Source organism: Tupaia chinensis, unplaced genomic scaffold (assembly GCF_000334495.1).
Source record: "Tupaia chinensis unplaced genomic scaffold, TupChi_1.0 Scaffold000056_1, whole genome shotgun sequence".
In the NCBI taxonomy this organism is placed as follows: domain Eukaryota; kingdom Metazoa; phylum Chordata; class Mammalia; order Scandentia; family Tupaiidae; genus Tupaia; species Tupaia belangeri.
The window spans coordinates 2,878,565-2,891,704 of NW_006159514.1; the positions used below are offsets into that span (position 1 = coordinate 2,878,565).

At 38.0% G+C, this 13,140-nt stretch overlaps 1 protein-coding gene across 1 annotated transcript in view; it reads right to left on the minus strand.

The window, feature by feature from the left end:
* UBR3 (ubiquitin protein ligase E3 component n-recognin 3) overlaps nucleotides 1-13,140 on the minus strand; it is a 228,920-nt gene that overhangs the window by 74,828 nt on the left and 140,952 nt on the right. The window contains exon 26 of the mRNA XM_014592038.1: nucleotides 2,764-2,913. Coding sequence (XP_014447524.1) covers nucleotides 2,764-2,913 — 150 coding nt within the window. The remainder of the gene's footprint in view (nucleotides 1-2,763; nucleotides 2,914-13,140) is intronic.

Here is a 13,140-nt window from a genome sequence, read left to right on the forward strand (position 1 = left end):
AACTTTCTTAAACTGTGTAAAGATTATAGGAATCAAAACTAGCCCTATAATGCAGCAGTTAAATGCTCTGCATAGGAACAGTATCCCAACATAGTCAACCTCCAGGCAGCTTGAGAAATATACCAGGCACATTTGTGTACATGCTCAAAGTCATCATGAGAAGAGAAAATGCAGAAAAAGGGACTGCACTGGATCCAACCTGGCCAACTGCATGGTTTGAGTCCCAGACCTGGAGGCTTGAAAAACACGCTGGTCACAGTGTGTGCGTATCCAAAATCCTGACAGAATAGAGCAGAAAAGACTATGGGATGGCCATCTCCCTGGGAGTGGGGGGATGCTGTCCCATCTCCCATTTTCTCACTCTTTCTCTCCTTCTCTGTCTCTCTTCAGTGAGTACATGCACTCTATAACAACAACAACAAAAAGGCACCACAGAAGATGGATGGAGACATGGGGCAACATTATACAAGTCTCTCTAGTTCATGGTTAAAATTCTGCTTATTCAATTTAAAAAGAAAATGACAAGAAGTTAATCAAAATAAAGAAGAGTAAAGAAGGAAAGAGGGGTAAAAGGAGGAAAGTATCAATGGATAGTATCAGAAAGGAAGAAAACAGCCATTTATCTGTTCCAATTTCAAATTTAAATTACTTTTTAAAAAAAAATCTTAATTTATGACTATTTAATTTGTTATACAGTGTATGAGCACATATACATATATGAGTACATCTAGGAGTGCAGAGAGAGAAAATGTGAGAAACCAAGCTGCCAAGTCTGGGACTTGAACTACAGTTGGCCATGTAAGAGTCCAGCACCTTAACCACCATGCACCTTCTGGTCCCTAAATTACTCTTGCAATATAATGCTTTTTTTCTTTTTTTAAAATTTTTGCCATAGGGCACATGCACTCACCAGAAAAAGACAGAGACAGAAAGAGGAAAAAGGAAGATATCATGCCTGAGGGGATGGCCACGTTGCAATCCATTCTCCTCTATGGATTTCAGGAGCACACACACATACCCAGCATATTTTTCAAGCCACTGGGTCTAGGACTCGAACTGTGAGGTTGGTCATGTGTGATCCAGCCACCTTAACCACCAGGCCACCTACTAACCCAAGATGTTATGCTTTTTAATATTAGTTTCTTTTTTAAGATTTTTGCCATAGGCAGTGTGCACTCACTAGAGAGAGACAGTGAGAGGGGAAGTGAGAAATAACCCCCCAAAAAGGATGGCCATACCATAATCCATTCTCTATTCTCCTCTCAGGATTTTGAACATGCCTGCAAATGCACCCAGCATGATTTTCAAGCCACTGAGTCCAGTATTCAAACCATGGTCAGCCATGTGGGAGTTCAGAACCTTAACCACTACACCACCTGTTGGTCCCTAATTCTAGTTTCTTATTTTCCTTTTACCTCTAAAGATAATAGCTATAATACAGTGGAATTATCTATTTTAATTGGTTTAACTAGTGTATAATATTGTTAAAAAGGATTAAGTGAAGTAACAAATAAAAGAAGCTTTAAAAATATAAAATAAAGAACGAGTAAGTTAAAAAATAACAAGAATATAATCTTCATAAGAGCAGGAATTTAGTTGTTTTGTTTTTTTACTAGAATAGTGACTGGCAACTAAGTTTTCAATAATTGTGGAATTAATAAAACAAAATGTTGATTCTTTCAAAGTATTTGGTGAAAAAGTTGTAAAAAGTATAGTAGCAATAACCTAAGTAACTGTTTTCCTAAGAGTAGTAGATAAGAGAAGTGCCTATAAAGGAGTCAACAACCACTTAATTTCTTTTCAATGTCCACTCAAACAGGGTTTCCAAGATCAATTTCATTTTTTAAGAAAGAAGAGTAACAGAAGAAACTAATATACTAGGCACCAATATTAGATCCTTTTTGTTTATATTACATTCTTAATACAAGAATCCTCTTCGGTCAATAAAATCTCTATATTTAAAAGAGGGCAACAAACATGGCAAGATTAAGTCAAGTAACACCTGTACCTGAACTCAAGACTTCCCTTATCTCTTTCTACTTTACCACACTAAGTCAGGGAAGAAATACCCTAGAAAAATTAACTGGGGAAATATGTAAAATTTTTATTTTTCTCTTTGCTTCACACAAATTCCTGTTGAAAAAGTTTTAAATCCATGTAATTATTTAGATTGGGTAAGGGTTGTCACTACCTCAAAATACTTCAGGAAGGGAGAAGACAGGCCACATTCAGACAAATCCTTCAAATTAAAAACAACCTGCAGGCCATTCCAGGAATGACTGCTCAACAAGTAAGGAGAGAGCTGTATTTTAATTACTTTATGTAATTAAAATATTCAAACTGACAAAATTTATGGGTGTAATAAGCTTCCAGATTTTAGGACAGTTAAATTACCATGAAAGCTGAATTCAGTCATTAGCCACCTAGCACTGGTGACACACTGTCATATCTTAAGGGGAAAAAATAATATAATCATATAGTGAGCTCTATCTATTAAGGGCTTCTTCCAACACTCATGTCCAGAAAAATGAGATAAAACCAGATAAAGAATCTGCTCTTAATGACATTACAGCACTGGAGGATTACTGTTATTTTCTCTAATAGTTTTGATTTACTAATGTATAATACAGTTACTATTTTCTCTAATAAACTGATGACTGCTGTAAAGATCTAGTTAAAGATGTAACTTTCACTTATTTATTAATTTGTTGCATATACTTTGGCTTTAAAATGGTCCGATCCAAAAAATTACTTTGATATTACCTGAGGATGCTTGTAATAGTACAACCAAGCCTGTAGGTCGGTCTTCAGAGGAAGGACCACTCTGTCCACAAATAACACAATCATAAACGGCCTCAGAAACTTGTGGTTCTGCTGTGGTGATCTCCATAGGAATATCATTCTCAGGAGAGTCTGAGGAGAGAAAGTTATATCTCTTAATTTCTAAGGTGAAAAAAAAAAACTCTCTTCAATAAGAATATGGGGGAAAAATAACATTCAAATAATTTTCAGTTTCAATATAATAAAGTTTATAATAATAAAACTAGGGGGGAAATGTTCTTGCTCAAGTAAAATGTTTCCGCATAAAGACAAAAAATGAAATGAGTTAAAATAATGAAACTTTAAGTAATACATAGTTAAGTACACTTCTGGTATTGTGTCATTCACATATGAAGCTCGTACCAGGCTCAGCCATAGGAGTAAAGCAGAGGGGGCTGGCTTTCTGCACAATGACTGAAGCCACGTAGGAGGCCTAGGTTCAGTTCCTGACCCAACCTAAGCAGGCCAGATGTGGTGACACACACCTGTGGTCCTAGCTAATTGGGAGTTTGGGACAGGAAGATGGTGCAAGACGGTGAGATCCTATTAAAAATACCTCTCTTGGGTCAGCAGGTGGTGTCGTAGTTAAGGCACTGGACTCCCATGTGCCCTCAAGTTCCACACCTGAAGGCTTCAAACAACTCAAGCCAGGCACATGTGTGCCCAAAATCCCAAGAAGAGAATGGAGGAGAAGGGATTGTAGCGTGGCCATCCCCCCAGAAGGTGATTTCTTACTTTTTCTCTCTCTGTCTCTGGCGAACTCATGTATCCTATAGCAAAAATCTCACAAAACAAACAAACAAAACCTATCTCTCTTCCTTCCTTCCTTCACATACATAGGTGTGCTTGTGCACATGTATGCATATTCTTTCTCTCTTGAAAAAAGAAAAAACTGATACCAAAATCATAGGCAAAGACTTATATTAAAAAAAAAAAATTATAAGGAAGGGAAAGGAGAGTTGTTTGTTGCTCCTTCAAGGCACTTACAAGGTGATATTTATAACATGGCAGCTCTTATGAAAATAATAATATTTGTGGGAACCAGCAGTTAGCATAATGGCTATGTCACTGGACTCCCACATAGTCCACCGCGGTTCGCGTCCCGGACCCGGTGGCTTAGAACTCATGCCGGGCGCATGTGCATGTGTGCCCAATATCCCGAGAGGAGAATGGAGGAGAAGGGATTGCGGTGTGACCATCCCCCCTGGGGGGTGATTTCTCTCTGTCTAGCAAGCGCACGCGCCCTATAGCAAAAACCTTTCCAAAAAAAAAAAAGGAATAATAATAATATTTGTTAGGAGATGAAAGAGGAAAAATCAGTTTCTTCTTTATTCCCTATCAGTAACTGTACCTCAAAAGTAAATTATTAATGTATATTTATGAAGGGAAAGTATTTAAATGTAACTGTATTATACATTAGTAAATCAAAACTATTAGAGAAAATAACAGTAATCCTCCAGTGCTGTAATGTCATTAAGAGCAAGAAATAAAATACTGAGTTAATAATGATTTGTAGGTAAACATACTTAAACTCATGAAGAACAGTGCTAACTGCTCACACTAGCAAAGAGACAAGTAGAGGGGACTGGAAATATCAGAGAAGTAGTACTTTATGAAATGTTAAGAGGATGGAGACTTATCTAAAGAAATATGAAAAGTACAAGTCAGAATGTCAAGCTTAGATATTTTTAAAATAAGAATTCACACAGATAACATACATCTGATATGTATTAAGAATGGCTGAAAGGAAAAGAGCCAGAAATATAAAAGAGAACTTTAAATAATCAAGCCTAGTATTAACAAAAATTAAAAGAGGCCAACAAAGAAATTAGAGAAAAAATAATCAACAATACATTAATAGAATCAGAACCAGAAAGTACAAAGTGTATGAAAATAAGATTAGTGAATCAAAATGAAAAGACTTCAAAAGAAAGTACCGGGTGGCCATTTGGATTTGATACGAGATTACCCTGGATTTTAGGAAACAACCCAGTACACATTAGAGCAGATGTATTTGATTGTCTTACATTCAAAAGACAATACAGAAATAGCTGACTTAAAGTGCAATGAAATAACTTAGTTTCATGTAACTGCAAGTGACAAAGAGATGGAATTTCATTACCCCATCACACATAATAACATTTGTAAGTTGGGTACTGTCGACTTGAAAAACTAAAGAATATTCTAATACTAAATGCATTATCAAAGAGGCTGCTGGGTCAGAAGGCAATGTGGAAGTTAAGGTGCTGGATCCCATTTGACTGTGCAGTCTAAGTCCTGGACTCAAAGGCTCAAAAAATCACATGGGATGTGTGTGTGTCCAGCACCCAAATTCCAAGAGGAGAATGGAGAAGCATCTGCAGTGTGGCCATCTTCCTTGCGGGTGGGGGGAGGGGGTGTGTGATTCCTCACTTACCCTCTCTTTGGGAAGCACATGCAACTATACAAAAACAAAAACAAAAACAAACAAACAAAAAACACAAAAAGACTGCTAAATCACCCTTTCTAGAGTACTTTTTAAAAAGGACCAACAACTGGACAACAGGTGGCATGGTGGTTAAAGTACTGGATCCTGTATGGCGGACTATGTGGTATCAATATTTATTGATACAATATTGATCCCGAAAGGAGGAAGACATAGAGGGATTGTGGCGTTTCCATTCTCCATGGGAAGTGCTTTCTGACCTTTTTGCTCTCCATTCTCTCTCTTTCTCTCTCTCTCTCTCTCCAATAAATGCATATGTCTTCAGGCAAATTGTTTTTTAATCCCCTGCGCTTCACCTATTGTATTTAGCCCACTACAGCCTCCCCAACTCTGGCAATCATTGATCTGCTTACTCTGTCTATAGTTTTGCCATTTCCAGAATGTCACACAATTGGAAATACACGATGTATAACGTTTTCACATTGGCTACTTTCACTAAGCAATATGGACAAGTGGTCTTCAAAATGTTTATGGAAAATGTATATTATAAATAAATTTTGCATGTATTTCAAAATCTTTATAAACCAAAATAAATGTAAACCAATGTGTCTGAACAGGATGTAATTTTGTGGCTCTAAGAAGAATAAGACATCAATTGAAAGAGCTTCCATCTGAGGAACTACAATCCCACTATAATTGAAGCAATAACAAACATCAAATATACGGTGAAGCTTGGGCAGAATGGTAAAAATCACTCATGCTTTATGAAAAGTTTATGGGGACAATGGCCATCTAAAAATCAGACGTTTTCAAATTGGTAACTCATTTTAAGAATGACTAAGATGGGAGGCAGCAGGTGGCTACTGGACTCTCACATGGCCCACAGTGGTTTGAGTCCTGGATCTGGTGGCTTGAAAACACATGCCAGGCGCATGTATGTGTGGGTCCCAAATCCCGAGAATGGAGAAGAAGGGATTGTGGTGTTTCCATCTCCCATGAGGGTGGTTTCTCATTTTCTTTCTCTGTCTCACTCTGTGTCTCTAACAAGCTCACATTCCCTATAGCAAAAATTTCCTTTTGTTTTGAGAGGTTTTTGCTATAGGCCATGTGTGCTCACCAGAAAGACAAAGAGAGATAGAAACTGAGAAATCACCCCCAGGGGGGATGGTCATGCCACAATCCCTTCTCCTCCATTCTCCTTTAGGGATCTTGGGCACGCATGCACGCACATGTGCCCGGTGTGAGTTTAAGCCACCTGGTCTGGGACTCGAACTGTGGTTGACTACATGGGAGTCCAGCAACATAGCTATTACGCCAAGTGCTGGTCCCATTATAGCAAAAATTTCTAAAAGAAAGGAAAAAAAAGAATTTAAGGTCCTGGAATTTAATCATGTCAATGCAGTTTTTTTACACTATTAAGTGAAGGAAAATGGTTATACATTATTTTAAGATTAGGAAACCAAGAGAAGTCAAAAGGAACCAAATCAAGACTGTAAAACGGATGCCTAATGATTCTCATTGAAATTCCTGCAAAATTGCTTTAGTTGATAAATGAGCAGAATCATTCTCATGGTAGAGAAGGTCTCGGTGGTGAAGCTTTCCTGAATATTTTTCTACTAAAGCTTCATCTAACTTTCTCAAAACACTCATAAGCTGATGTTATGGTTCTTTGGTCCTTCAGAAAGTCAACAAAAAATTGACCATCTCAAAAAATTGTTGCTGGGGATCAGCACGTGGCATAATGGTTATGTCGCTGGATTCCCACGTTGTCATGTGTGGTTTGAGTCCCAGATCCAGTGGCTTAAATTTCATGCCAGGCACATGTGCGTGCATGCCCAAGATCCCCAGAGGAGAATGGAAGAGAAGAGATTGTGGCATGGCCATACCGCCTGGAGGTGATTTCTCGCTTTCTATCTCTCTGTTTTGCTCTGTCTCTCTGGCGAGCATACACGCTCTATAGCAAAAACATCTCTTTAAAAAAAATAATAATAATCAAAAAACGGTTGCTATGGCTTTTGCTCCTGATGATCTGCTTTTTCTTAATGGACCACTTCCACCTTTTGGTAGCCATTGCTTTGGTTGTGTTTTATCTTAAGGATTATAGTGGTAAAGTCATGTGTCATCTCTTCTTGAAATTGTTTGAAGAAATGCTTCAAGATATTGATCTCACTTATTTAAAATTTCCATTGAGAGGTCTGCTCTTGTTTGCCGGTGATCTGTGCGTAATGGTGTTGGCACCCAACCTTAACTTTTTAATCCAATCAGAAATATGTAAGCTGAACCAGTTGAGATGGCTACGATGTTGGCTATTGTTTCTGATACGGTTGGTCCTCTTTAATTAGGGCATGAACAAGATTAATTTTTTTCTCATACATTGGTGTGGATAGTCTGCTGCAGCAGGCCCCATCTTAAATATCATCTTATTCGTTCTTTTTCTCCTTCAGAAAGATATTGCCATAAGGTATGTACAATTGCCAGAGAGACAGAAAGTGAGAAATTACCCCCTAGGAGAGATGGCCATGCAGCAATCCCTTCTCCCCCATTCTCCTCTTGGAATTTCAGGCACACATGCACACACACCTGGCATAAGTTTCAAGCCGCCAAGGTCCAGGACTCAAACCTCTCTATCAACTGTGTGGAACTCTAGCACCTTAACCACCATGCCACCTACTGGCCCACAGGACCCTAAATTCTTTTTTTTTTTTTTTTTTGGAGAGGTTTTTGCTATAGGGCGCGTACGCTCACCAGACAGACAGAGACAGACAGAGAGACAGAAAGTGAGAAATCACCCCCCAGAGGGGATGGTCACGCCGCAATCCCTTCTCCTCCATTCTCCTCGCGGGACCTTGGGCATGCACGCACAAGTGCCCGGCGTGAGTTTTAAGCCACGGGGTCCGGGACGCAAACCGCAGTCGACTACGTGGGAGTCCAGCAACATAGCCATTACGCTAACTGCTGGTTCCCAAGACCCTAAATTCTTTAGGAGTGGACTAAATGGTTGCTATCATCACTTCCAAAAATGTCTTGAACTTGGGCCAGCAGTTAGCATAATGGCTGTCACTGGACTCTCATGTAGTCGACCACAGTTCAAGTCCCAGACCCAGGGGCTTACAACTCACCCCGGAAGCGTGTGCATGCGTGCCTAAGATCCCAAGAGGAGAATGGAGGAGAAGGGATAGTGGTGTGGGCATGCCCCCCCCCCGGGGGGGGGGGGGTGATTTCTGACTTTCTGTCTCTCTGTCTCTCTGTCTCTCTCTGCCTTTCTGGCGAGTGCACGCACCCCATAGCAAAAATCTCTCAAAAAAAAAATCTTGAACTTGATGAGGCCTAAGTTAAGAAATAGTTTATATTTTGGGGACCAGCAGTTAGTGTAATGGCTATGTCACTGAACTCCCATGTAGTCGATCATGGTCCGAGTCCCGGACCCAGTGGCTTAAAACTCACGCCAGGCGCATGTGCATGCGTGCCCAAGATCCCGAGAGGAGAATGGAGGAGAAGGAATTGCGGCGTGGCCATCCCCCCTGGGGGTGATTTCTTGCTTTCTGTCTCTCTGTTTCTGTCTTTCTGGCGAGTGCACGTGCCCTATAGCAAAAACCTCCCCCCAAAAAAGAAAAAGAAATAGTTTATATTTTTTTATTAGTATACTTTAATTTCATTTTTCCACAAACTTTTTGAAGTCCCCTTGTATTTAAGATTGATTCATGTTTTTGCATGTCTTGATAGTTCATTCTCTTTTACACCTGAAGAGAATTCCATTCCATGATAGAGCCACAGTTTATCTATTCATGTACTGAAGGATATTTTGGCTGCTTCCAGTTTTGAGGAATTATGAATAAAGCTGCTATAAACATTTGCATGCAGATTTTTGTGTGGACATAAGTTTTTAAATCAGTTGGATAAATATCTAAGAGCACAACTGCTGGATCATATGGTAATACTAAATTTAGCTTTATAGAAAAATGTCACACTCTTCCAAAGTGACTGTAACATTTTACATTCCCTCCAGCAATGAAACGGAGTTCTCACACACAGCTCTGCATCCTCATGAAGAACAGGTAGTAATTCGATTTTAGGTATAGCTATAGAGTGGTATTGCATTCTTGTTGTTTTTAAAGAATTATTTACCTTTATTTATTTATTTTAATTTAAGCAGAGATGAACAGAGTGACAGAGTGAGAGTGTGTGAGATTGAGTGAGTGAGAGAGAGAGAGAAAGCAAGCCGCCAGGTCCAGGACTCGAACTGCAGTCATTCATGTGGGAGTTCAGTGCCTTAACCACCATGCAATTTGCTGACCCCTTATTTCATTCTCTTCACAGTTTCTTTCACAGAGTAGTTTCTTTCTTTTAAATCTCAAAAAAAAGTCCAACTTACCTATTGCTATATTTCATAAACCTTGCATTGATACTGTATCTAAAAACTCATCTCTAGGTCAATCCCTTAGTAGGTAAGGGAGTCAGTTTCCACATGGCTGACCATGATTCAAACCCTCACCCCACAGCTTGAAAAATATACTCTGGGTACATGTGCATGCAAATTCCAAATCCCAACCAAAGAAATGGAAGAAAAGGGACTGTGACATGACCATGCCCTACTGGGGGACACTTTCCCCCTCTCCTTCTCAATCTGTCTTTCTCTGGCAAAAGCAAACACCTTCTGGCAAATAAAAAAGTAAATTAAAATAATTAAAGACAAATCTTTAAAAAAAATTGATTACCAAACCTACTGTTACATAGATTTTCTCCTATGTATTCTTCTGGAAGTTTATAGTTTATATTTTACATTTAAGTCTATATTTTTTTGAAAGAATTCATTCATGTTTATTTCTGCTTTCACATTTTAAATAAATATTAGTTTAGATTAAGCTTCATAAGCTTAACTTTCTGTGAAAAGTCTTATGTACTATACAGTATAAAGAAATTAATATTTGGACCAGTAATATTTTATAACATTATAGTAATAATCCTCTAACTATAATATAGACATGACAATTAAATGATGAACCACTCAAAGTCCTAATGCTAGAGCAGATAATCCTCCCAGAAAAAGTGCTTACACAGTGACACTTCAATTGTGATGTCTTGCTAATAAATTTGTGCTCTTTAGATAACCTACAACATACTATAACAAAAATGTAAAAGAATTTTACATTGAGTTTTCTCTCTATCTAGCACTGTTTTATAAGACCTAATTTTCATGTTCATATTTGGCTAATTTATTTTGATCTTCAATTGTTTGATTTCACTGAGAAATTAGAGGATGTAAAGATTTTCCACCTGATTGAGTGGGCTAGCATTAAAAAAAAAAAAATTAGTCAAGAAAGCTGTCTGGAGTACAGAAATGTTCTATATCATAATTGGAATGGTATTACATGGATATACACATTTATTAAAAATCATTATACATACAAAATTTATACATTTCACTATATGTATTTTTTTGAGAGGTTTTTTGCTTGTTTTGTTTGTTAATGTTTTGGCTGGGTACCAGTGTGATTATTATACATGGAAAAATACCCAGAATATAATTTTTATTTATAGGCTTTATTTTTTTGGAATGTACTACATAGCAAATGACTGACCTAGCAGCATCAACCCTCAAAATCAAACAAATTTATATGCAGAGCAACCAGTGTTAAAAGAATTCTATCTGGGGCCAGTATGTGGAGTGATTAGGCACTGGACTTGAACATGGCCAACTGCAGTTTGAATCCCAAACTCAGCAGCTTGAAAATCATACCAGGCATGTCTGCATGCATGTCTAAATCACAGGAGAAAAACAGAGGAGAAGGGATTGCGGCATGGCTATGCCCCCAGGGGGTGATTTCTCACTTTTCCTCTCACTGTCTCTCTCTGTCTTTCTCCAGCAAGTTCACGCACCCTATGGCAAAAACCTAAGAAGAAAAAAGAATTCTGCCCATCAGATCTACTTCCTAATTTCAGTGAAAAGGAATCCAAGTATAATAGCTTCTATTAAATGGAGAGAACAAGAACTTCACAAGGTAACACAGAAAAGTTCCAAACCATGTGAAAATAGTTTATAAATAATGTTTTAACAACATAGATGCAACAGCCATAGATACATAGGAGTATGTACTATATCCATTCCAATACCACGATCCTACCTAAAAGAGGGCAAAGTCTACAGCTGTGCTTGATTCCAAGGAAGTATGAGAACATTAAAAAAAAACAAGAGCTTAATTTATTATACAATCTTATCCAGAACTATGACACAGCAGCGAAATGACATGTCTGTGAAGCCATTTTGGATGCAAAGATCATCCATATGCTCTTAAAAAAGAGAAATGCCAATTAAAAGCAGATGAAGATAACACTTCTTTTTATCTACCAAAGTAGCAAAAATACAAAAGTTTGACAAAATATTCTAATGATAAGGATATAGATGATACTCTAACATATTGCAGGTTGCAATGCAAAACAGTACAAACCTTATAGAGAGAATCTGGTAATATCTAGATTACATATGCATTTACTCATTGACCTAACAATTCCACTTGTACAAACCTATCCCGTAGATGCACTATAAACATACAAAAATGTATGTGGACAACTATACTCATTGCAGTATTATGTGTATAGCAACAGACTAGAAACAACCCAAAATCCACAATGAAGATCATTTGAATAAACTATGGAACATCCACAAAATGATACTAACAATACAGCTAGAAAAACGAATGAGGAATATTTCTACATATTGCATGGTGGATCTCCAGGATATAATATTAAGTGGGAAAAAAAAAAAAAGCAAGACAGAGAAAGTACACATAGTATGTTAACATACACCTAAGAAGAAAACATTGGGGGTAAAATACTTTGTATCTGGGGCCAGCAGGTAGCATAAAAGTTAAGGTGACTGGACTCCACATAGCTGACTAAGCAGTTCAAGTCCTAGACCTAGGAGCCTGAAAAACACACCAGGTGCATGTACATGTGTGCCCAAAATGCCAAGAGGAGAATGGAGAAGGGATTGTGGTATGGCCATTTCCACCCTGGGTTGGGGGCGGGGGGGGGATTTCTCACTTGCCCTCTCTCTAGTGAGTGCACATGCCCTATGGCAAAAAGGTCTTTAAAAAAGCCTTTACATCCCAATATAATAAATGTAAGTATTTTTCTATTTCCATCCACTTTTCTTACATAAATAGTAGTAAACAAAATGAATACATGAATATATGTCTATACAATTAAAATAATTATTAATTAACAAAATAATCAGTTCTCTCAATAACTAACAATGATAAAAAAGTCAACCAAATCCTGATCTGTGCCAGCTCTTGCATGGATCATCCCACTTTCCAAATGCTATCTTAAAGGACAGATACTGCCGAGAGATGCTATTCCTCTCTACCCAGTATCTATTGCTCCTTCTACTAACAGCAGTTCTTGACTCTTATTTAGGACAATCATATAATTTCCAATTCACACTGGACACTACAATCATACTAGAGTAAAAGAGTCACATTAAGGGTTTTTGCTGTAGTTACTGAAAAAAGCAGCGTTATTTTCATGGTGCTTTTAAAATAAATGAATAAATTTTTTCCAAAATTGGAACCAGCAGATGGCATAATGGTTACTTTGCGGGACTCCCATGTAGCCGACCGTGATTGAGTACCAGACTGGGTGGCTTAAAACTCACACCAGGCACATGTATGTGTGTGCACAAAATCCCAAGAGGAGAATGGAGGAGGAATTGTGGTATGGCCATTCCCCCTGGGGGGTTGATTTCTCACTTTCTGTCTCTCTGGCAAGAGCATCTGCCCTATAGCAAAAATCTCTCTCTAAAAAGACTTTTCAAATATAGTATCTTTTTTATCTTGTACATGAATTAACCAACCAATCATTCCCCCAATCCCCAATCAGGTCTACTAATTCATAGT